This window comes from Sminthopsis crassicaudata, chromosome 2 (assembly GCF_048593235.1).
Source record: "Sminthopsis crassicaudata isolate SCR6 chromosome 2, ASM4859323v1, whole genome shotgun sequence".
Taxonomy (NCBI): domain Eukaryota; kingdom Metazoa; phylum Chordata; class Mammalia; order Dasyuromorphia; family Dasyuridae; genus Sminthopsis; species Sminthopsis crassicaudata.
Window position 1 is genome coordinate 661,564,868 of NC_133618.1, and position 26,106 is coordinate 661,590,973.

The following is a 26,106-nucleotide window of genomic DNA, read 5'->3' on the forward strand; positions in this document are numbered from 1 at the left end:
ACGCCCTGCCCTGGCTACTGAGTCCTGCGGCTAGATGGGGACTCCCACCGGAGGCTGACTCACCTTCAGGGAGCAGCCTCAGCCTTCACGCTCATGGCAGGAAGGGGGTGGGTGAATAGCAGAAGCGGCAGGACTTGATAAAGATAGATCCCGAGAAGAACTCTGGCAACTGGAGCTCTGAAAGTGTGAGCTGTCGGCTGGGGGTGGACTGTCCTGAAAGGTTCCCTTTGCAAAAGGGAAACACGTGCACTCGTGTACACACGGACTGGCCCAGCTTGAGCAGAATCTCCCCATAAAGGCGGGGGAAGGAGCAGATGATGTCTAGAGATTAGCCATGAACATACCTTGTTTGCTATGAATTTTTAAAAAATTGTTCCTTTATCTTTTTAGATAAAAGATGAAGACTGCTGGGTTTTCAATGAATGAATGAAATTTGACCAAATCAATTAGTCAATATAGTATCATCAGCTAAGTACCTACTATGTGGAAGGCATTACTAAAGACAGTCCCGTCCTCATGAAACTCATGGTAATTGAGGAGAGATCATGCAGACAACTATATGTAAACAAGATGTGAACAGGATAAATCGGGGAGAGCCTTTAGGGAGCAGGTACAAAGAATAAGGAGACCTGAGAAAGGCTTCTTGGAGAAGATGGGATCTTATCTGGGACTCAGAGGAAGTCAGGGTAGCCCCAGGGACTTCTCCATCAGGAGCCCGGGGTCACTCGGAGTTCTAGAAAAGGTGTGCAAAGCTGGCTGGGATTTCTAAAGATCTGGATTCAAATCCTGGCTCTATCACCTTCTGCCTCTGATTTTGGGGTAGTCACTTCAAATTGTCAGTGGTCTCCGATGGAGTCAGAGAGGTTCAAAGTGGATCAAGAAGTAGGTAGAGCTGAGGAGGGAGAAAGTTTTAGGGACAGTCTGTGAAAATACTCCAATTTAGGAAATGGGATGTCTTGTTTAAAAACCAGCAGGTCAGTGTCGTAGATTCCTAGAGTTTGTGAAGAGGAATAAGGTGCAAAAAGACTAGAAAAATACAAAGGCCCCGGGGATGAAGGTCTTTAAAAGTTAGACAAATATTTATCTTGGACATGATTGAATGGGGGTGGGAATGAATGATAGGATCAAATGAGTTCTTTAATATAATAAATAATTTTCTTTTGAATGCCTATGATATTGATAATTTAGGTCCAGATCTATTAAATTTGGAACTCCCAGAATAGAAAACCTTTCCATTCATAAAGATAGGTCATCCCCCTGTAATTTATACTTTTAAAGGTTTGCCGGGGGCACCAAGGGCTAAGTGACCTGTTCCTTTTCCCATATGCATTCTTTGTCCAGGTTCAGATAGAACCAGATTCAGCGTTTGAGTCCAAGACTGGTCCTCTACCTACTATCTCATCATGAGAACTGAGATTGGGACGGAGCTCTTTTAGATTTGCAAAGGTTCATATTCATCACCTATCGTGATCCTCCCAGCAGGCCTAAGAAGTAGACATTTTAACGTCTATTTTCAGATGAAGAAATTGGGCTTGAAGAAATCCAGTTATTTGTTCCTTGTCACAAATAGGAATGGGAAGTAGAATTTGCCACATCCAGCCTTGGACCCACTAAGCTGAACTGCTTCTGGCTAGGTTCCCTGGTCCCGTCAGCACGGCCTTTGTCCAGATGCACCTGTCCCCCTCCCCCCACCTCTTGGTAACAGGTGTTCCAAGTTCGGCTGTTTGTCTGATCTTATGGGGATGATCCTGTTCTCATGTTACTGAAGCTGGTCCTCAGACGGTCTATCCCCAAAGCCAGCTCTAGAGCCCTGGCAAGACCTATGGCAATAACGACATAATCTCATGCATTTGTTTCCTGATTTGGGGGATGAAGGGTCCAGGCCAAAGTAGGGGACCCACCTTGTGGGCCCCAGGGACTTCTCCATCAGGAGCCCGGGGTCACTCGGAGTTCTAGAAAAGGTGTGCAAAGCTGGCTGTGATTTCTAAAGATCTGGATTCAAATCCTGACTCTATCACCTTCTGCCTCTGATTTTGGGGTAATCACTTCAAATTGTCAATGGTCTCCGATGGAGTCAGAGAGGTTCAAAGTGGATCAGGAAGTAGAGAAGGAAATGAAAGAGGGTGCGGGCAGAGAAAGCACTGCTAGCTCAGGTGGGATAGGGAGCCTGCCTGGCCAAGGGTCCCCACCTAAGGCTCAGCAAGAGCCGTCTCTTCCATCAGACTTAGGAGTCCCAAAGAGGGGACCATGTTTTTCCATCACACCAGGAGCTCCCTGAAGGAAGAGACTGAGACCTCAGTTTCTACATATTTCAAATGATGTGATGGGAAAAGATGAATGCTAAAGTTATGGCCATTTCCAAATCCTTTGCTCTCTGGAGGACCACTCTAGGGGCAACCAGGTGGCAGTGGGCAGAATGCCTGGGCCTACAGTTGAAGAAGACTTGTCCTCCTGAGTTCAAACCCCAGCATCAGCACTGACTAAATGCAAGACTCTGAACAAGTCACTTAACAATTTGCCTCAGTTTCTGTGTCTGCAAAATGAGCTGGAGAAAGAAATGGTAAACCTCATCAGTAGCTTTGCCAAAAACACCCCAAATGGGATTGTGTGGAGTTGGACATGACTAAAAAACAGCTGCATAAAAAATACTACTCTCTGATTTTCCAATCCTTTTCATTACAATGACCCTATAAAGTAGATAGTACAATTATGCCCATCTCTCCTATGAGAAAACTGAGACGAATGACTTGACCGTGGCTGGGCAGCTAGTCAATGAACTTGGTTGAACCCAAGAAATCGAGCACTGTTTCCACATGCCCCACTAGAGAACGTAACGGCATGAGTTTTGAGATCATCCTCAGCAGGACCTTTAGCCCCTCTGTGCCCAATGATGTCCCTTGTGGGTTCTGTGCTCTTTCTGCAGGAGATGGAGGAAAGCTATCATGAAGACTATCTCAGGCAACTCCTCAGTAAGAAGAAGTCAAAAAGCAGGTAGAACGTCTGTACCTTCCATCATCCTCCCATAACCTCAGTAGGGATCAAGAGGCTGCAGGGAGGAGCTGGGAGGGGGGCAGCTTGGAGGGCTGTGCTGGCCCGAGGGGGCTAGGGCTTTTGTCTGGCACGAGTTAGAATGTCCCCCTAGGATCAAAGATGCATCAGTTCCCTCAGACTCGGGTGTGTATGGGGGGCGTCTCCTGAAGAGACTTCCCCATCCTCTCAGGGGTCTCTGAGGGAAGGGTCTGAGTCTATTTCTTTTGCCTCCCTTGAGTGCCTGGGACAGAGCCCCTGCCCCAACAGGACTACCCATCACTAGGAGTATGGCCTGTCCCCTGGAATTGCTTTCATTAAAAAGCCATTTTGTGTCGAGCCTTTCTTGTCTATGTTTCTCCTTTCCAGCTCCCTGGTGACCGATGGGAGCTTCCTCTCCCGGGCCCTGCTCTATCTCTTCCCAAACATCTACATTCCGCACCCAGGTACTTGCATGTTTGGGGCACGGCTGGGGGCACCGGTCACTGGTTCTTGGAGGTCTCTGTTGGCTGGTTCCCCCCTTCCCCATCCCACCCCCCTCCACTTCCAGCCTCAAGAAGCCATTTGTCTCGGCTTTCTCGGGAAACCCATCTGGGAAAGAGCTGCTGCCATGCTAGACGTGGGCATTGCCCACTCTCCCTTCGTGGCTCTCCCAACCTTCCCAAACCTGGGGAGCCTCCTTCCAGCCCGGGATCTGACCTGAGGCTGATGAGAGGGGAGGTCATTACAGGCTACTGGGGTGAGAGGGTGAGGGGGCCTAAGGGCCAACTGGTGGTCCATGTTCTCGTTTTCCTTCACACAGTCAACAAGCATTGAGGGAGTCAGGAAGTGTTTGCTGTGTGCAGACTGATTAAGAGAGACTGTGATAAGACAAGTGGGCACCCTGGGGGTTAGGATACAGTATCAACGCAGATAGATCATTTACCATAAGAGTGTGTTTGTATTGGGGGAAGAGGGGGAAAACTTCCTGCAGAGCTGCCATTGGGGCTGGTCTTTAACCAGGGAGCCCGCTCTCTGCAGGTAAGATTGGGGGGGGGAATTGCAGACATAGGGCAGATATAGAGAGCACCCAGCGGTCCTTGAGCCCCAGTTGTCCAGCCAGAGCAGAATAGAAAGACAGTCTTCATCCTTTGTAATGGAAGGAAGGTCTTGAGGTCTAAGAGATGCCCAAGGGCCATTCCCCTTCACAGAGCCATCTTTAAATAAGCTGCCCTCCCTGTGGGGTCTTCCACAGACTCCTTTCCAGCTTCCATGTCACTGTGAGTCACTGGAGACGTTTCAGGTGAAAGGCAGCTGGGGAAGGTCTAACACAAAGTCAGAGGATCTAAATCCTTTGTGTTCCATTCGCTGCTAAAGTGACCTTGGCAAATGACTCCTTTCCTTATGCTAAAGAACATGGGCAAGTTGGTGCGAGAGTTAGGGCTTGGTATGAGGAAGACCAGAGGCCTGTGGGGATGGATGGGAATACCGAGTAGTTCTAATCACTCCAACTTTTCCTTTGGGGGCTGTAGGTTTCCGGCTTCCCCTGAAACTCATCCTTTCAGCTACCTTGGGAGCAGTCACAATTTACCAGGTAACCCTCTGTTCCCTTGCTCTCACACTCTCTTCTCTTCTGTACCCCTTGTTCCCACCACCCCCACCCACCTTCACCCATCCCCTAAGGACAGGACATTCTGGAAAGCAGCATTAATGGAGGTAAGGCAGCCGGAGCTTTTTACAAAGTCAGCAACAAGGATTGATCCCTGTGGTCACCATGACCTGACGTCGTGCAGGTGTTTCACCACCGGAAACTCAGACTCTCAGAGGGAGGCTCCAACTCACGCCCGACTGAAAATCGTCTCCCCTTTCCCTAAGTGGTCACTCAGACTTTGGATGAAGAGGATAGAACGAGTATATTCTGAAGCTGGAGGAGGAGGTCTTCAGTCAGGAATGGGGCTTGTTAACATGGAGATTTCTTTAGCGTTTGGGGCCACTTTTCTTCCCTCCACACTCAGAGGCTATGACTGTTACTTTCCTCGTGTTAAGCTTCAGTCGGTCTTTGTGTGGCCTTTGATCCCAGTTCTGCCTTCTAGGGCCACGCAAAGCAAATTTCTGCCACAGGAGGTAACGTTTGTGACGTGCTTAGCGTTGCCTAGCATATAATAAGTATTTAATTCCTTTCCTTCAATACCCCAAGACAGCTATTCAGTGATAGAATGTTGGGCTTAGAGTTACAAAGTCTGAATCCAACTCCTATCTCAGATAATCGGTCGCTGTATGACCCTGAGCGAGTCAGAGTCTGTGTCAGCCTCGGTTTCCTCAACTTTAAAAGGGGGATAATTCTAGCACCTACCTCTCAGGGTTATTGAGAGGAGCAAGTGCAATAACTAGTTTTATAAATATATATATAGATATATATATATATAATCATTTTTATAAATAAAATATATAATATATAAATTATAGAACCCTAAAGTATTTTACAAATGCTAAGAAGCTGTCATAATCTTTTTGAGACTTCTCCAGCCTAAATATCCCTTATTCCATCAAAAGATTCCCTATGGTATAGTCCCAAGGCCTTGCAATATGCTGTTTGCCCTCCAGCTCCAGCATATGTGCCCAGAACTGAATCTACTCTAGGTATGGTCTGACCAGGGCAGAGTGCAAGAGGACCATCCCCTGCCTCACCAGAAGCCTCCTGATTGCTCCTTAATCACTGGTGTGGGATTTATCATCAGCTCCCCTTGCTCCAGGGGAGGAGAAGAAAACAAACTAAAAAAAAATCACAATTTGTGGAATCTACTACAAAGAAAGAACAATTCATCCCTGTACTTAGTTCACCTCCACCACAGATAGGCATTTTTCCCTAGAGTCCTCAGAAAGCCCTCTGCAGTCAGAGCCTGCTAATCTGGATTTTCTGAGGCCCAGATGGCCAGTGTAGAGAAATGAACAGTCGGTGGGTGTTAACACTTTCAAATACTTGCAGTGATCTCCCCCTAGAATAAAAAATTTGCTTTCTGGGAGAGAAACAACAGTGTACTTAGAGACCAACTTTCATGAACAGAGAAAGCCTTCTAGTTAGTCTAGATTGATGCTCGGCAGATTCTACTTTTTTATTTGTGATTAACAGTATAGATAAACTTCTGGTTAGCCCTGGAGGAGATGAACATACATAATGGGTTGGTAGGGTCTGAATTAATGCACTTTGACCTTCCCAAGAGCTTATTGATTTACAGAACTCTAGGAGCCAGACCAAGATAATGTTGTCATTGCTTCCCAGGTAGGCCTGCTGCTCCTGGTGGCCTTTGTCCCCATCATCCAAAAAACCAGGGCAGGAATCACAGTAGAAGTCACCTACCTGCTGGCTGGCTTTGGAGTGGTCCTCTCAGAGAACAAGACAGAAGTCATCGAACTGGTGAAGTACTACCTGTGGACCCTAGAAGGTGAGGAGGTTGGGAAAGCCCAGATGGGATGCTTAAGGGAAGCAGGGACCATCTCCTTCCTTCTCTTGTTTCAGGGTGGGGCTTATCCTGATTCAGCACCTTTGGGGAGGCGATGGCCCTTCCCGTTTCAACCCCCCCGAAGGAGGTCCCCTTCTCTCTCTCTCACCTTCCAGTCTCACTGCTCACTTATTCAGCACATGTGTCCAGAGGATCGAGAGCTGAGCCCGCCCCTCAGTGTGGGATGCTCTCATCCCTCCCCCCCATTCTCGTTTCCCCTCAATGGTCTCCTGATTCAGCCTCCTGCCCCACCCCGACTCCCTTGGGTTTGACTGGTGAGAATGGGACATGGCAGGGATGGGAGCACAGATGGACGGGGAGATCCCCAGGGATTCCTCTAAGGTGTTAGAGCTACAGCAAAGAGCAGACATCAAACGGAGCCTGATGATGCTGCCCTTACGCCAGAATGTTTTACAGAAGCAGGAAATGGGAAGGGAGCGAAGGGAGCTAGCCATCTTGGACCACGTGACTTTATCCTGGGTGGTGAGCAGTTGGGTATGTGAGAGTGAGGGGCATTGGATGTAGAAAAAAAGATCTGGGCCGATTACAGGAGAAGAAGGAGGGAAGGGGAACACGGCTCTGGCTGCCAGTATTGGGGGTCTGGGTCTCTTTCCTCTTATGTCTTTATTGTGGGGTATTTATTCACAGCTGATTCTTTCGATCTTGGTTAAGGATCGAGCTCCTCCACAATAAGTGATGACGAAGCCTTGTTTCAGAGCTGGCCTCCAGCTACCCAGCTGAACTTTCCAGAGCAGGGGTGCCTTAGGGCAAGCATCACTGAGGGGGAAAAAGAAGAAAATCCTTATGGTCCAAGTATCAGAGACCAACATTCAGCGATAACTGCAAAAGAGGGGGGAGGTGCGCGAGCCTCGGTGCCACACTACAGATGGCACGTGCACGGGGATGCCAGCTTGTGCCACAGCAGAGCAGATGGTGGCTCATCTTAGGCACATGACTTGTGAGGGCTTGGGCCAGGAGGAGAGACCCTACAAGAGCCCGCCTGGAGGCAGCCATTGGCCATTGTCCCTATCCTCAGCTCCCTTATACCCAGTGATGGTATTTTTCCTAGAGTACATAAGAATAGAATGACCTCATAAGGCTTCTTTCTCCTTAGTATTAACCCCACTCCTCTCAAAGACCCCCTTTGCTTCTCCCCCTTTCTTTCCCCCCATTTTCTAGTTTCTTGCCCTTTCTCTAGAGCTGGCACATAACAGGTATTAAAGCTAACCTGCGGTTTTCTAGCAGGTGCGTCAAGGTATGGGGCCAGGGCTTGGGATTACACTCAGGGTGACACTTTATGAACACAATAACCGTGGATCCATGCCCAGGACAAGCAAGAACAATCAACTAGATGAAGTGCCTCTGGGTCCATTGTGGAGGTCAGTTAGTTAGCTGGAGTGCCCCAGGCCAGAGTGATAGCCAGCTTTCCTCTTACCTGCTGAGAGGAGAGAAAGGGAGGAATTGTCCTCAGCGGAGGTCTACGGGGCAGTTCAATTCCCCACAGGGTGTGATTCCTTCCCAGAACTCTCTCAGTCTAAGTCCATTTGCTGAGAGAGTCCTTTCTGTTGCAGGTAAACTTGCTAACTCTGTTGCCTGGGCTTTCCTCGCCCTTGAGCCTGCTCAGTCTCTTGGGGTCAAAGACTTGCATATCTGTCCCATTTCTTACCCTGCTACCATTCCTGCATTTCCCGGCTCCAGCATCCATTCCGAGCTTCCATTTTCTTCCCCTCTCCCTTGCAAATATGCTATACCACTAGTGGGATTTTCCTGGGTTCATTGACCGAAGGAATGATGCATAAATTCTGGCATAATCTGGAAAAATAAGACAAAGACACATGGGAAAGGATGATCTATTTATAGCCCTAACTCATCCTGAACAGTAAAAGTTCCTTGGGACTTCAAGCTTCAATCCTATGATTCTTTAAACTTAACGAGGATATTTTCTTCCTTGAGTCACAAAGTGAAAATGGCTCTTCTCCAGAACAACATTCATTGCTTTGGGATTGGTCAAGAATTCTTGTATTTCATGAGCCCAGGCCAACTTCAGACATTCTCCCCTCCCTGCCCCCACACACATATTCGTGTTTACCTGCTACTTTAGGGAGCCTGACAGTTCAAGTGATGTCCAACTTTAGAGTTAAAGATAGTCCATGTACCCAAGAGCATCCAAACCGCCCCCCGAGGCGCTATAAAGACCCTGCTTTTCTTTACAAACACTTACTTTCTGTCTCAGTCATTTGGCACATCCATCCCAGACTCACTAGTTTTAATGACTTGAGTCTTTTCTCCCATGCTAGAGTAAACTTCTGAAGTGCAGAGATTGCGATGTATCCCCCTCTGAGTCACCTGCCATAGTACTTCCTAGAGAATAGGGAGTGGCTCTAGGATGCCAGGGTGAGGAGATTCCCTGTAGAAATGGAGGATGGCATCTTCTCTGCAAGTTGCCAAGAGAACTGAGAAGTTGTCTCCTGACTCAAATTTTCCCCATTTTGAGGTCTTTCTCTAATCATTGTATTACGTTGACTTGCTTTATGATATACTAATAAGTACTTATTGTGCTTAATAAATGATACATCCCCAGACTGGTGTGTATTTATGTGCATAAATATACACATGTCTGGAGATATATCCAATTATTAAGATATAGACATATATCTCAATATAGTATTATATTATATAATATTTAAAGAGAATAGATTTTGTAGATTTTGTGTGTATTATGCATAGGAATACATACATAGATATAGTTGTCATAGATAAATAAGACATATAAATTTGGATACCTATAGATAAATGCAGGAAATATACACATCAAGAAGCTACATTTTTAGCCAATGTTTTCTACTATAATGGTAGCATGGGGGCTTACATGAACAAATGGCTTTTACTGATAGCAAACTTGGAAAATACGCTTTTTCCTCTGCTGAAAATATTAGCTAATGTTTCTTCTTTAGCCATCCCTATTCTATGTCTCTCCCCCACCTGTTCTGTGTCTCTTCTGTTCCTCTTATTTCCTTTCTCTCGGCCCCTTCCTCTCCTTCTCAGAAACATTGACTGAAATATCTCAAGATCCCCACCTTCAAGGCCCCTTGGCAGGGGCACTCGTTCCACTGATGGTGGCTCTTTAAGGTCATGCCTTCCCCTGCAACCACACTGATGAGAAGTTTCTCCAAATTTAGGTGGGTGGACCCTCAGCTATGTAATCCATCCCGAGAGTCCATACTTGAAATCTCTCTGGTTTCCTAAGCATCTGCCTATGTCATATTTGGCTGAGCATTTGAGAACCAAGATCATCTCAACACTGGGATGATCCATTGTATTAATGAAGGACAAAATACATATGATGTAGAAATACTACAGATATGCAAAAGTCATGTATATTCTAGGAAAGGTACTATCTTCAAGCAGAAAGAACAATTATTACATAGGTTTCAATTTGAAAAATAAAGTCCTGTTAGAATTTTTTTGGGGGAAAAGGGATTTTTTTATTTATATAGTATCTTTTGAAGTTGCTTGACTCAATACTAGAATAATTGCTAGCCTAATTCTAGAATAGACTAGCATTATTTGAGCATATGCCTATGAAAAACCAAGGGAGAGTGCCCTGGAATGGAGAGCCAGGTGGGACTGGACATTTCACTCTGTATGATCCACAAACCATATCTACATCCTGGCAGTTCATGGAGTTCTGTTAATGGTCATCTCTGAATAAGGAATATGAGATTTATGGCAGCCATTCCTGCTAATACCCAGTTCAGTGGGTGGGAGGTCTCCCTCATGTCACTGTCCTTTTGGTTCTGGCTGCTGACCCTCCGGCCCATTCTTTTTCCAGTGTGCTATATCTCTGCCGTGGTCCTGTCCTGCTTGCTCACCTTCTTCATGCTGGCAAAGTCACTGGTGACCCACAGGTGAGTGGGGTTTGGAGTAGGGAAGAAGGAAGGGCAGAATGTCATTGGCTTATGGAACTGACCCAAGCTAAAGAGTGATGTAAACTCCTTGACCCCTGGGAGTTTAGAGGGAGGCAGGGAAAAGGGATGAACATGGAATTCATGGACTAGAGTATGAATTTCCATCACTGCCTGGATGAGCAAGTCACTCAAACTTTTTTTGTGTCTCATTTTTTCATCTATAAAAATGAAGAGATTGGACTAAGTGACCTTTAATAAATTCCCTTCTAATTCAAAATCCATGATCCTACAATACTGATAAGGAGAGGAACTTAACAAGATAAATTGGAAATAATAACAGAGGACAGACATTAGCATACAGGGGGATCAGGAGCAATTCCTAGAAAGGGCAGGATGGTGAATTTGGGGAAGGATTTGAATACAGAGAATGTTGGCAGATTAGAAATTGAAGGACAAGGAAGGGAGGAGAATAAGATGAACAAAATGAATAAAAAGAAAAGCATGGCATGTGAAGGCATCAGTGAGGCAGAGCTGTAACGAGGATGAGCAACAGGAGCTTTTTTTTTAGGGCACAGAAATATTTAGGGCATAAAACTTTAATACATGCATTTTTTGACAGCATATAGTCCACTAGAAGAGCTGATTTCTCCTCCTACTTAACTGAATTTTAATCGCTTCTTGTTTTAATTCCATATCATAATTTATAAAGCTTATTGCTTATATTCAGCACCATTCCTTTTCTTGAGTCTTCTTGTACCTCCCTTTTCTCTGAGTTCTTGCCGTTCCTCCTTTTCCCGACTCCTCTCTCCCTTCCCTATACCTGGAATGCTCTCTCATCCTCATCTTCACCTCCCAGCTTCCCTCCCTCCCTTCAAGTCTCTGCTGAAGTCCTGCTGTCTATGAGAGAGCTTTTCCTGATCTCCCTTAATATTAGTGCCTTCCCCTGAGATCATTTTCAATTTTCCAGCACATATCTTGCAAACACTGTTATTTTTACATGTTTCCCTCACTGCACTCTAAGCTCCTTGAGGGTTTTTGCCTTTCTTTAAACTCTTATACCTTAGCCCAAGGTTTGGCAAATAGTAGATCTTTGATGATTGTTGACTTGAGTTGACATTGCAAAGAACTTTGCAGACTCCAAAGCATCATCTAGTTGCCTGATATTCCTGCTACTGTTGCTACCTTGCTCACAGTATTACTGGGGGAAAACAATTAGTATGGAGAGCTCTATAATTTGTAACTGAATATTATTCCTACCATTGTTTCTTTGGGGAGACCAGGCTGGTGGCTTCCTAGGGGCAGGTAAGAGGAGCTTGACAAAGGGCATGGACAAGACCCAGAATTAAAAACCCAATAGACTTCCCTTCTTCCTGAGTCGGCCGAATGGTGGGGACGCTGAGGCCCTCTCCTGCCTCCTTTCTTTGCCACCCTCCACCAGATTCCCCAATCTTTCTTCCCAACAGAGCTAACCTGAGGGCTCAGCAACGTGCTGTCACCCTGGATGGAAGCCCCCCGCCACAGAAGCAGGGTTTGGGGGCCACAACCATCTTCTGCTGGATGAGCTTTACGGGTTACCAAGCAGCCTTCGTCTGCCTCGGTGAGCCTCCCCTTCCTTCCTGGACTTCAAGCAGCACCCATACTTTCCCTAGGAGAAAAAGAGGAAGAAGGGAGAAAAGGAAGCTTTGTCAACAGGCCTCTCCCCATCCTGTGCCTAGCTCAGTGTTAAACTGTGGGAGTGACAATAGGAGAAGACCTCCCCTGTTCCTTGAATCTTACATAAAAAAATCAAAACCCTTAGCCGATAAGGCAGTGAGTGCTATGTTCCAAGTAAGAAATAAGAAAAATAGAGCTACCAGAGGCCAAAGGAGGGAGGGGTCTGCGTGGACCAGATCGATCAGGGAAGGCTCCTGAAGGAGGAGGGACCAACACTTCAGGATGAGCCAGTGCAAGGAGGGAGAAGGAACTTTAGCTGAGAGGGATGGTGGACGCCAAGGAGAAGATGCAGGATTCCCAGGGAGGATGCTTCCCAGGAGGGCGTTCGTTTGGAAGGGGCCCAGCTGACGCTGGGCGTGGTGGATGGAGAACAGCATATGATCGACCCAAGAGAGGAATATTCATGGTATAGGGCCCTGGGCACTGACCTCCAGTGTCTCAGCCTTTCCCTCCACAGTCTCAGACACTACCTCTTTTACCTCCTCCAGGGCTCTTTCTCCAACAGATCATCTTCTTCCTTGGATTCGTGGTTTTCAGCTTTCTGATCATCATACCCATCCTGTATGGCAGGAATCTCCTGCTCTTGCATGTGCTGGAGAGGATGTGGTGAGTGAGGGGCGGGCTGGACCAGGCCAGGCCGGATTGGGCCGGGCTGGGCTGGGCCGGGGAAGCTTGGTCTTTTGCAGGTCCTTGGGCTGCTCTTCCCTTGCCTGGCCCTCACTGTGGCTGCTTTCCATATAGGCTTTTCTTCCTCATACTGGTGCTGGCTGTGATTCTGCAGAACCTAGCTGCTCGCTGGGCCTTCCTAGAGAACCAGCATGGCCAGCAAGAGCTGACTAACAAGTAAGAACTCTTCTCTCTCCTACTATCACTCTATCCCTCTTCCTCTCTTTGTCTTCCTTCTGTGCTTCTCTTGAATTATCTGTCATTTCTCCTTTCTGTTTCTCATTCTCTTCGTCTTTCTGTCTCTCCATCTTTTTCCTTCCCCTGATTTCTGTCTCTGTATTTCTTTCTGTTTCTCTCTCCTTTCTCTTTTTCCCTCTCTCTCTCTTTCTTCTCCTCCCTCCTTCCCTCTACTCTTCTCCCTCCCTTCCTCTCTCTTTGTTTATTTTAATGTCCATATAGAGAAGAAACATTTTAAAAATAGACCCATACAGAATAAAAATGAGAGGCTAGAACAAAATTTGTTTATGCATCAGATGAAAAAAAACCCAACAAGACAAAAAATAGCTATCTGTCCTTTGCCCCTCCATCTCTTTCTCTGGGTCCTTCCCTTTTTCAGTCCTTCCCCTTCCCTCAGTTTCTCTTTGTTTCCCTAACCCATTGTCTTATTCCTCTCTCTTTTCCTCTTTCACTGTCCCTCTGTCTTTCCTTTTACCTTCCTTTCCTCCATCTCTCTCACATATTTTTCTTTTTTAAAAAAAGCTTTTTTATTTCCAAAACATATACAAAGATAATTTTCAACATTCACCCTTGCAAAACTTTGTGTTCCCAAATTTTTTCTCTTCCCTTCTTCCCATACCCTCTCCTAGGCAGCAAGTGATACAATATATGTTAAACATGTGCAATTCTTCTACACATATTTCCACAATTATCCTGCTGCACAAGAAAAATCAGATCAAAAAGGAAAAATAATGTCTCTCGCATTTTTTCTTTACCCTTCCTTATCTTTTTCATTTTTGATGAACAAAACTATCATTATTTCTCCAGCATGGCACTCTAGAGTGTGCTTTCATATCTATTATTGAGGGAGTAGGGAAAAGGGGGCTGAATAAGGAGTTGAAATACCTGGATTCTTGTGGTAGTCCTACCAACTTACTGAGAGAGCCTATACAACTGAATCTCAGCTGCCGCATCTGGAGAATGGGAGGCTCCAACTAGATATCTCTAAGGACCCCTGTAGTGCTAAGATCCCAGCTCTGTGATGGTTCGCTCCTGGAAGTAGGAAAGGCAGGTATCATTACTTTGATCTCACAGATAGAGAAAAGTGAAGTGACTGAGGAGTTTGGACTGTGTGAACAGGGCTTTGTGATGAGGAAATGGAAGACTCGCCTTTCAATCCGAGCTTCTGGCCTCCCATTCCAAGCTTTGTTCTTCCTCTCCTGTTCTTTTGTCCCCTTTCTCTGCCCTCCCAGAAAGCCCAGAACTGAAAGAGGGGCCCTTATTTGTATCTGCCGGGACAGAATGGAAAGGGTGTCCCCCTATCCGTAGGTGTCTTCTCCACGTGGATTCGTGGTGCCCCAAGTGCCCACGTGAGAGCTTTTTGGACTCAGCACTGTTCTCTCAGGCTCCATGATTGCCTCTTTTGCCCCAGCCTGGGTGGAGCTGTTAAATGCTCTTTTTCGAAGGGACAGTTGGAGCATTCTAGGGTCCTGGGGCGGGGGCTTCCCCAAGGGAGGGAGGCAGGATGCTTCATGCTTTCTCCTGTGTCCCCTTCCCATTAGGAAAGCTCTGTTTGCCATCACTTTTCTGCTCTTCCTCGTTAATGTAATGGTGGGCATTATTGTGGGCATCTGCCGGATGGTGGTCTCCGCCCTCTTCAATGTCATCCACTTCTGCCAGCTGGACCGCAGCCTGCTCTCCTGTAGTGTGGACACTTGGGACCCAGGTAAGGATAGTCATGGGGACCAATCTTAGACCCCAACTACCAAAGCGGGGAGACCAGCAGGGAGCTCGACAGGGTAGAAGACCTCCCAGACACGGAGAAGGACGAGGCCTAAGCTATGCTAGCAGTTACCATTATTACACATAGGTATATTTAATTGAATTCAATCCAGTTTATCAAGCCATAATTATGGTGTAATGGGGTCAAATCCTAGCCCTGTGACTATCTGTGAGATCTAGCTCAAGTCGTTTTATCTCCCTGGACTCTCCATTGGACTAGATGACCAGTTTTAGTTCTGTCATCCTCCTATGGCTGTTGCGGGCCCTGTTAGGGCACTGGGGGCAGAGCAGGGATCAGAGAAAGCACTTTTGAAAGGAAGCCCCGCTCCCAAGGAAATTGCCTTCTGCGGACTGGTATGGGAAAGTCCTTACCTTGATCTGAGGGGAAGGGAGCATTAGTACCTGCAGAGATGGAGAAGCTCTTGAACTAGGGGACTCCAGGGCTGAGCAAGGAAGGGGAGCCTTCCCTGGCAAGAGAGGATGGCGGCTTGGGGAAAGCCCCGAGAGGGGTTCAGAGGGTTTCCAGGGTGAAAGGGAGCGCTGGGAACGGAGACGGGAAGGGCAACCAAACCCAAAGCCTAGTTTCAGCCAGGGAAGCTTTTAGAGGGTAGTGGGGGTGTGAGAAAATTATTCCAGCAGCTCAATGGACTATGTAGAGAGGAGGAGGATGGGAGGCAGGAAGGTGGTGTAGAAGGCTACCCCAGCAGACCAGGTGAAAGGCTAGGGCCTCCCAGGCAGGGATGCTGGCCACTATAAGAACCCAGGTGTTCGGTGGGAGCCAGCCTCTCACTAAGGGTTTCCTTCTCTTTGCTTCCCTTCCTCCCTCAGGCTATCGCACTTACTGCTATTACTTGAAGATGGAGGCCAGCCAGTCACACCCAATAATGAAAGCCTTTTGTTTCCTGCTCCGGCAATTACCTGGCTCCCGGGGACTGGCTGGAACCCAAGCTGCTCTCATACCCGGTGACATAGAAGGTGAGAAGCTGGCTTCCCTAGCCCAGGCCCGGGAGGAGGACCAGTATTTCCTTGCTACTCTCTGCTCCCTCTGTCCCAGAACTTCCTCCCTTGGCCTGCTTCCTCCTGGATCTTCCAGGAGCTGCTGTGGGAACTTTGGAGTGCCCTATGAAAGCCTGTCTCTGGCTGCAGATTTCTCCCCTCCTCATTTAGACCTGGCTGCCTGGGGAGGGCTCCAGGTGGTGAGCCTGACAGATAGACCCTCTCCCCTTCCATATTCAGCTCACCTAAAGAATAAAATGTTCTTTTCAGTCCTTCCTGGCCCAGATCCCAAAAGCATGCACTGGAAAAATCTGAGCTCCATATTATGGGACTTTATGAGACAAGGAGCTCTCTAAGCTGTCCATGAGTCACTCCCTCCTGCTGTTCCTGTCTCAGGCCCTATCTTTTCCAAGTCTCAGGAAGCTCAGGAAGGGGAGGCAGGGGCCAGGAGGGGCAGGAGAGGGGGGGGTCGACATTGTGCAGTGATTCCCATGGTCTGTCTCCTCCAGGAATCCATATGATCCGGACCAAGAGCCCAGCCACCAAAGCCAAGCAAAGCCGGCTCCGCTGGGGACTGGCTTATACCCTTATCCGCAATCCATCTCTCCTGGCCTTCCGCAAGAAAGCCCTGGCTGGCCCTCAGGCCAATGGGAGCCAGCCCAGCCCTCCCAATCCCTGATGGATCTGCAGAGGTGGGAGGAGAAAGGAGAGAGAACCACCCAGAAGTATCTCTATCCAGGGATCCCTGGCAGGAGCCTCACCGACATTTTCCTTCTTTCCTCTCCCTCCTTCCTCCTGGACTCTTCCCAAAGTCACTGTTTTGAAGTTCTTCCCTGGAGATACGCTGGACTCCTCCCACTGGAGAGATGGTACCCAGAGCAGCTCTTGAAGGCTGATGGTGCATCATTCCCATAGCAGCTTCTGTTTATTGTTGCCCTTTTTTGAGGGGGTGAGGAGAGACAAATAATTTGCTGTGACCCCTGGGAAATGTCAGCATCCTCAGCTTCCTAGAGTACATATACATTCATACATGCATACATTATGTGTGTACATGCTCACACACAGCAGAATCTCATCCCCAAGTCGCAGATGCCTTGGAAAATTAATACTCCTGCTTCCCATCTCTTCTTCCAAAGACCATAACAGCAGATAAAAATCCGTAATCTTCACGACTCATTTCCCTCTATTCTTCCTTCTCATTCCTTCACTGATCCATTCATTCAACAAGCATTTATCAAATACTAAGAGAGAGTCAGTGTTGGGCTCTAAGGGTCCAAAGTTAAAAAACAGCTCCTACATTCTTTTGGGGACAATTACACCATTTCCACATTACATCACACAATTATAAGTACAAGTACAGTATACACAGATAAATACAAGATGATCCGAATAGAAAGAGAGAAGTTACAAAGATGACACTTGAATTGAAAAAAGTTTCTAGGATACTCCCCTCTCTGGGGTCACCTCTTTTCCTTCTGAGACCCAGCCCCAAATTAATTCTCCAGGGCCCCTTCATCATCCTTCTTCATACCACCTCCAAACACAGACTTCACTAAGTACCCAGCAAGTCAGACAGTGATGACCCTACCTACTGGAGAGTACCCAGGACTGGACTCATGTCTGAAGATCCCATCCAGCTTTCTATTCCAGAAAGCCCCACTACCGGTCAGTGGCTCTGAATGGTCCCCAACTTCCTCGTTTAAGCTTTGTTTATTCTTAGAAGCAACTAAATGGATCAGATCGCTAAATATAATCCTGGGCAAGTCACTATTTGACTTAATCCACTGGAGAAAGAAGTGGAAAATCACGCCGATCTTTGCCAAGAAAACTTCACGGACAGGATGGTGCACGAAGAGTCGGACACTGAACAATAAAAATCTGATTCTTAGGCTCCTTCCAAAGACTTCTTGAGATATTTTCTCCACCTCCACAAAGCACCTTCTAACCCCTGGGATCCCAGCCCAGCTGTCTGGGACTCAGGCCCTGGTGGTGTTTGGTTTGGCATCCATCTTCCTTGCAAGGGATCAGGGCTCCCACCTCCCTCTCTAGCTCAGTCCCCAGTTCCAATGACCATATTTGTCCCAAGAAGTTTGGAGTATTCGTGGCTTGGCCCCCTTTCTGGGGAAAAGCCAAAAAGTTATCACTTCTCCTATTATCCAATCAGCAGTAAGTAGGTCCAGAGAGAAAATAAAGACCATTCCCACATTCCACAACATCCCCAAGCAGACAAACACTTCACTTTCCTGCTCCCTCCTCCGAGTACACAAGAAAGAACTATTTCTGTCCATGACACTTGTAGAACTCCATGCAAATGCGATATATTGAATATGATTTCACTATGGACTGATTTCCTCTCTACATTTAAGGGGACTGTGGATTCAATTCCTGCCTTGGTCATAGGAGAAATAAATTGATTAAAGTTAGCCCTTGACAGTTTCCAGGTACCAGTAAATTTATGATAGGTTTGGCTCTAATCGGGTGTATAATATGGACCAAATTGGAGCGTTTGGGATGTTAACATGGTATCAAGTACTTAACCCTTCTCCTCATTGTCTCCAAGCCCCACTCTCCCAATTTTGGGGCTCTAAGGGATTCTTAGGGGTTTCTCCAGAACCTCCCTAAGACCTCCAAGGTACCATGGAATAGAGAGGAACTCTGCCCCCCATGGCCTTTGGCATCTCAGAACTACATCTCACTTTTTACACATGGCTGCTTAGTGTGAAGCAAAACCCCAACAATCCGAGCTTTCTGAAGATAGATCTGGGAACAATGAGTTCCTCCTCAAGTGAAGGCTGCCTGATTACTTTTGGAAGAGGTAGAGGGGATTATTGTACATGTGAGGACTGGCCAGAATCCCCAGAGGGTTCTTCCAAGTCCAAGACTTGGTGCTGAAATCCATCTTCCACTCCCTACCACTCTCCCTCATACTTCCTGTCTTCCTCTTTGAAACTAGCAGTAACCTCAGCTCTAAGACAGCATGAAGCTGGTCAGAATTTTTGGTAACTATTTGGCTACTTGACTACTAGAGAGTGCAGGGGAATTCCCTGAGATGTATTTCCCATCTCAGAGCACATTTTATCTTCTGGTTTGCTGTTACAGAATCTGGGCATGGCCTGGAGAGAAACTTGAATTCTGGATATTTAGAGTGTATTTCTACCTTTGCATTTTATGAATGAGATGGATATATTTCCTCTAATAAATGACTCCAAATGAACAACCTCTGATAATTTATTTTATTATTATTAAAATTTTTTTATTTTTAAAACATATGCATAGATAATTTTCAATATTCATCCCAAAAAACCTTGTGTTCCAATTTTTCCCTCCCTTCCCCTCACCCCCTCCATTAGTAATTGAATATATGTTAAACTTGTGCAATTCTTCTTTAGATATTTCTACAATTATCATGCTGCACAAGAAAAATCAGATCAAAAAGGAAAAAAATGAGAAAGAAAACAAAATAGAAGCAAACAACAAAAAAAGATGAAATCACTATGTTGTGATCCACACTAGGTTCCCACAATCCTCTCTTTGGGTACAAATGGTTCTCTCCATCACAAGAGCATTGGAACTCACCTGAATCATCTCATTGTTGAAGAGAGCCATGTCCATCAGAATTGATCATTCCAAAATCTTGTTGCTGTGCTCAATGTTCTCTTGATTCTACTTGCTTCCCTTAACATCAGTTCATGTAACTCCCTCCATTGCTCTCCAGAATGGTTGAATCAGTTCAACAATCCACCAACAATGTATGTGTCCCCGTTTTCCCAAATTCCCTCCAACATTCATCATCTTTTCCTGTCATCTTAGCCTATCTGAGAGGTGTGTAGTGGTACCTCAGAGTTGTTTTAAATTTGGATTTCTCTGATCAATAGTGATTTAGAGCAATTTTTCATATAAGTACAAATGCTTTCAATTTCTTCATATGACAATTGTCTGTTCGTTTCCTTTGATTTATCAGTTGGAGATTGGCTTGGATTCTTATAAATTTGGGTCAATTCTCTATATATTTTAGAAATAAAACCTTAATTAGAACCCTTGAATATTAAATATTTTCCCCAATTTATTGCTTCCCTTATAATTTTATCTGTATTGGTTTTGTTTGTACAAAAAGTTTTAAACTTAATATAATCAAAATTATCCATTTTGCATTCCATAATATACTCTAGTTTTTCTTTGACCAAAAATTCCTTCCTTCCTTCACAGATCTGAGAGGTAGACTATCTGTTGTTCTTATAATATGCTTATAATATCACTCTATTTCTAAATCATGAACCCATTTTGACCTTACTTTGGTATAGGATATTAGATGTGGAACACTTTCTAGTTTCTGCAATACTAATTCCCAGCAATTTTTACTAAATAGTAAGTCCTTATCCCAGAACCTGGGATTTATCAAACATTAGATTACTATACTCATTAACTATTGTGTCTGGTTAATTTAGCCTATTCTACTGATCGACTACTCTATTTCTTAGCAAGTACCAAATGATTTTGATGACTGCTGCTTTATAATATAGTTTTAGGTCTGGTACAGCCAGGCCACTTTCATTTGCATTTTTTGCATTAATTTCCTTGAAATTTTTGAACTTTTTTTCTTCCAGATAAACTTTATTATTTTTTCTAGCTCTGTAAAATAATTTCTTGGGAGTTTAATTGGCATGGCACTGAATAAGTAGATTAATTTAGGTAGTATTGTCATTTTTATTATATTAGCTCAGTCTACCATGAACACTTGATATTTTTCCAATTGATTGGATCTGACTTTATTTGTGTGGAAATTTTGTAATTGTGTTCATATAGTTTCTGACTTTGCCTTGGCAAGCAGACTCCCAAATATTTTATATTATCTGCAGTTATTTTAAATGGAATTTCTCTTTGTATTTCTTATGCTGGACTTTGGTAATATATAAAAATGCTAATGATTTATGTAGATTTATTTTGTATCTTGCAACTTTGCAAGTTTATAGATTGTTTCTAGTAATAAGATTTTTGCATTAATATTCATTATTGAATTTGGTTTATAATTTTCTTTTTCAGTTTTGACCCTACCTAGTTTAGGTATCAGCACCACATCTGTGTCATTAAAGGAATTTGGTAGGACTCCTTCTTTCTCTATTTTTCCAAATAGTTTGCATAGTATTGGAATTAATTGTTCTTTAAATGTTTGATAGAATTTACATGTAAATCCGAATGGCCATGGAGATTTTTTCCTAGGTTGTTATTAATAGTGTGTTCGATTTCTTTTTCTAAAATGGACTATTTAAGTAACTTATTTCTTAATTAATCTGTTAATCTGGGCAATTTGTATTTTTGTAAGTATTCATTTTATTTAGATTATCAGATTTATTGACATATATTTGGGCAAAAAACTCCTAATTATTGCTCTAATTTCCTCTTCATTGGTGGAAAGTTCTCCCTTTTTCTTTTTGATACTCACAATTTGATTTTCTTTTTTTATCTTTTTCTAATCAAATTAACTAAAGGTTTATCAATTTTATTGTGTTTTTTTTTCATAAAACCAACTCTTAGTTTTGTTTATTAACTCAATAGTTTTGTTACTTTCAATTTTGTTAATCTTCCCTTTTATTTTCAGAATTTCAAATTTGACATTTAATTGGGGATTTTTAATTTGTTCTTTTTCTAGCTTTTTTATTGATCTTTTTGTCTATTTTATACAAGTAAGCATAAGATAAATGACAGAGATATAAAACTTCCCCTACAAGCTTCTTTGGCCACATCCCATAAATTTTGGTATGTTGTCTCATTATTATTATTATCTTGGATGAAATTATCAGTTGTGTCCATGATTTGTTGTTTCACCCACTCATTCTTTAGGATTAGATTATTTTGTTTCCAATTAGGTTTTGCTCTATTTTTCCCATGCCTTTTATTGCATGGAATTTTTATTGCATCATGATCTGAAAAAACTATTTCTGCCTTTCTGCATTTGATTTTAAAGTTTTTGTGCCATAATACATGGTCAACTTTTGTGTAGGTTCTACATACCACTGAGAAATAGTATATTTCTTTCATCTCATTCAATTTTCTATAAAGATCTATCATAACAAACTTTTTAAAAATTCTATTTACTTCCTTAACTTCTTTCTTATTTATTTTGTGCTTTCATTTATCTAGTTCTGAGAGAGCAAGGTTGAGATCCCTCACTAATATAGTTTTACTGTCTAATTCTTCTTGCAGCTCTCTTAACTTCTCTAGGAACTTAGATGCCATATCACTTGATGCACATATGTTTAGTATGATATCACTTCATTATCTATGATACTCTTTAGCCAGATATAGTTAAAATGACTAATTCTGTATTTCCAACCATCTTGTTTTCCCCAAGTTATATGTTTCTCTTTCCTTTTCCCCTTTCCCTCTTCCCCAATATTTTGCTTTTGACCACCTCAAACATACTTCCCCTTTTATAGTCCCTGCTCTTTTTTTATACCTTTCCCCTTCTACTTCTGTTCTCCCTTCTATCAGCCTCCCCTTTTCCTTTCCTCTCTTACTTCCCTATAAGGTGAGATAAGTTTCTCTGTGAAGCTAAATATGTCTAATATCCTCTCTTTGAGCCAAAGTAACATTCACCCTCTCCCTTCTTTCCCTCAATAGGTCTTTTTTGCCTCTTGGTGAAAAGTAGTTTAGCCCATTTTATTTCCATTTTCCTTTTCTTTCAGTACAACACCCTTTCCACCTCTAGTTTTTTTTTAATATCATTACAATAAAATCAAATTATACCTACACCCTCTAAGTATATACCCATAACAGAGATACAGTTTTCAAGAGTTAAACATATCATCTTCCCATATAGAGATGTAAAGTTTTTAATTTTTAAAAGAAACAGGTTTTTTTCTTTCTTTTTCTTTGTAGTGCTGGGTGGGCATGGTCAAGTCCAGTGTTATCCTGGGGTTCAGAAGCTCACTATTTGCCTTTTGTATTTGTGAATGTCTCATGGCTAATCTGCTGATCCATTGGCTTTTGAATCAGGACAGAGTAGCCAATGCTGCTGTATTTTGGCTTAGAGACTTCCAATGGATCCCCTGGGTCCCTGTGCTGTGTCAGCGCTTGGCTACCTCCCCCCACCATGCCCGATTAAAACAAACCTTTTCTGAAGTTCTTCCAAAATATCTTCTGCTATTTGTTATACTCCAAATATTTGTGGGTTCTGTCACTCCAAAACCAGTTCAGAGGCTTGATCTGGTATTGATCTGAGGGATGCTAGAAAGAGCTCAGATAAAGATCTGTCTATTCTCCACAATCTTGGCTTTCCTTCTCTCCACTCCCCACCCCCATTATTTTTTGGAAGGGCCACCCTATCAATCAACCAGTGCTCATCACTCATCTGCTGTAACAGCTGACCTTTACTTAGAACTTCAGGGTTTGCAAATACTTTACATAAATTATTTCACTTGGTCTTGCATGATAGTCTCCTGAGATACGATACTGTAGGAGCAGACAGACAGTTAAGTATTTCAGTGGACAGAACTATGGACAGAACTATTTCAGCATCAGTGGTGGGAGCAAAGGAAGGAAAGCATTTGGAGACTGGATTATGAGATATTGGATTAAAGAAATGCATAATGTTTAAACTGGAGAAAAGACTTAGTGGGGACATGACAACTGTCCCCCAAGTATTTGAAGAGCAGTCATATAGAACCAAGATTCTTAAACTATGGTTCTCAACTCTATATGGGACCTCATAACTGAATGTGAGGGTCACAAATTTATGATTTATTATCAGTAAATGATTTGTATGCCTATTTTATATACCCAGGACCTCTTAAAAATTTCTCAGGCAAAAAAGATTCATGAGTACAAAAAGACCTCTTAGTCTCAGGGCAGATCTCAGTGATAGAGGTTACAAAGAGGCAGATTTGGGCTCACTAAGTCCCCAAACTTGTGAACAATCAGAGCCATTACAAGATACTGGCTGTCTGGGGAGGTGATGAGCTCACATTCACTGGAGATATCTAAGCAGAGGCTGAGGGTCCACTTTTTGAAGATGTTGTAGAAGGATTTTCTGTTCATGTATAGGTTGGTCCAAATTACATGGTCCATTATATGGGAAAGAGGAAGAAAGTGAGAAGAAATTTGCTGGGATTGGAATGTCCCATCGACTCAGGTGGGGACCATATAGATGGGGAAGCATTCATCACCAACCAGAACCAGGATGATGTTGGTGATAATTTTCAATAGCACGTTGAGGTGCCCAAAACACTTTCCTTGGCCCTGGATTATCTAAGTAATATTCTCTATATTCTGAGAGGTTTGGCAGTGGAATTCATAGTGTAACAAGATGGAAGGGAGCAAAGGAAGCAATATCTATGGAACAATGGGAATAGCCCAGGAGGTGGGGAGTCAGGATATGGAGACCCTTCTCTCCTTGTTTCTAGGCAAAATTCTTCTCCTTTCTCCTTGTAAGCAAAGAGTTTCATCTGTGGCCGTCGTGTTCCCCACTCTGCTCTTACCTTGAACTGGAAGAAGTGGAAATCCTGGAAACAAAATGTTACCACTGAAACGAGACCCCGGGTATCAATGAAGCCGATTGATCTTTTACAAGCTGGGAAGCTGAGAGTGGCTTGTCTAAGGCCACAGGGTGGATTGGGATCCAGGGGCCCTGAAGCCTTGCCAGTGGCTCTTCTACTATCCCATGTTTATGAGGAAGGAATGGACCATGAGACAGGGTCTGCGAGGTGAATGGGGGACTCATCCAGAAGCTAAACACAAAGGAGGAGAATCACAGACTCTCAGACTGAGAGCTAAAAGGGGCTGAGAGATTGTCTAGCCTGAGCCCCTCATTTTATAAACATGTAATTAGAACCTAGTGGAGAATACTGTAATCCCCCCTCCCTCGCCTGCCCCCCCAACACACACACAACACGTATACACACATACATGTGTGTGTATATATATACACATACTATACATACATATATACACAACACACACAAATATATGCAATACACACATACACATATATACACACACAAATACATATATACACACATACACAGCACACATATACATGCCCACATACACACACAACACACACACACACACACACACCTTTAGTGGGAGAAGGGAACAAGGACAACACCCATTTTATAGACTAGGTGGGTGTTGGAGAAAACAAGATTCTTGTGACTAGAATTGTTGGTTCAGAGAAAACCCCTGGAACAGGGCCGTGTGGAACAGTTAACCAGTCTGCATCTCTGAGGATCAGATGTCTACCCCAGCTAAGCCTGGCTCCAGAGACTCTGCAAAACCTGCTGGGATTAACTGTTCTCTACTAGATGTGAGGAGCTACTTTTGACAGGCACGGTGTGGGAGCACGCTTCCCTGTCTACCTTTAACTTCCTTCTCCCCATTCCTAACCTCATTTTCAAGTCTGTTGATGCTTAGAATCTGGACCACAACTCTCATTCTGAGCAAGGTCTCAGTTCTGGTTTTTCCTGCTTAAAAAAGGGAGAGGAAGGGGGTGAAGAGAAAAAGAAGTGAGAGAGGAGAATTGGAAGAGAGAAAGGGAGAGAAGAAAAAAGAAAAGAAAGTAGGAAAGGAAAGGGAAAGGGGTTGCAGAGAAGGAAATAGAAAGGTAAGATGGGAGTGATTAAAGAGGGGCAGGAGAGGAAGATATATGAAGAAAGGGATGGAGGAAAAAGGGATAAAAGGAAATAGGAAAGGAAAGAGGGGAAGGAAGGAGGAAGAGAAAGGAAAGAAAGAGAAAAGAATAAGAGGAAAAGAGTGAAAGATAAAGAGAAAAATGGAGAAGAGAGAAAAGGGGGAAATGATTATTCAGTGAAAAGGAGGAGAGGGCATAAAGAAAGAAGACAGAAGAGATGGGAGGGAGAGAGAGAAAGGGAAAGGGACAGCAAAGAAAAAGAAAGGAGAAAGAGGGAGGAAAAGAGAAAAGATAGGGAGAAAGGGGGAGAGAGGAAGTGAGAGGGAGGAAGAGACAGCACGAGAGAGAGAAAGAGAGGCAGAGAGACAGAGACACACAGAAAAAGAGACACATAGCGAACAAGACAGAGAGACAGAAACAGATATACAGAAACAGAGACAGACAGACAGACAGAGACAGAGAGAAACAGAGAGACAGAGACAGAGAAAGAGCCAGAGATAGATACAGAGAAACAGCCAGAGACAGCCAGAGAGACAGAGGCTGCCAGCTCTGGGTGACTTAGTGCCAGCTGTGCCCTTCCCTGCCTTCTCCAGCTGCATCAGCCCCACTCAGGGGAGCAACCTCTGCCTTTCAGCTCCAGCTTCTCCCTGAGTTTTGTAACCAAGGCAATTAAAAGCTGTTGAAACTTTTTGAG

The 26,106-nt window shown here is 44.2% G+C and overlaps 1 protein-coding gene across 4 annotated transcripts in view; it reads left to right on the forward strand.

The window, feature by feature from the left end:
• The window catches only part of STRA6 (signaling receptor and transporter of retinol STRA6), a 73,438-nt gene extending 54,440 nt beyond the window's left edge, over nt 1–18,998 (forward strand). For all 4 annotated transcript variants that reach the window (XM_074297011.1, XM_074297012.1, XM_074297015.1 and 1 more), the window contains exons 8-18: nt 2,924–2,991; nt 3,397–3,473; nt 4,539–4,600; nt 6,287–6,449; nt 10,339–10,414; nt 11,878–12,011; nt 12,616–12,733; nt 12,869–12,970; nt 14,572–14,735; nt 15,620–15,766; nt 16,297–18,998. In XM_074297011.1, the coding sequence (XP_074153112.1) occupies nt 2,924–2,991; nt 3,397–3,473; nt 4,539–4,600; nt 6,287–6,449; nt 10,339–10,414; nt 11,878–12,011; nt 12,616–12,733; nt 12,869–12,970; nt 14,572–14,735; nt 15,620–15,766; nt 16,297–16,466 (1,281 nt within the window). In that variant the 3' untranslated portion in view covers nt 16,467–18,998. The remainder of the gene's footprint in view (nt 1–2,923; nt 2,992–3,396; nt 3,474–4,538; nt 4,601–6,286; nt 6,450–10,338; nt 10,415–11,877; nt 12,012–12,615; nt 12,734–12,868; nt 12,971–14,571; nt 14,736–15,619; nt 15,767–16,296) is intronic.
• Nucleotides 18,999–26,106: the final 7,108 nt, after the last annotated feature.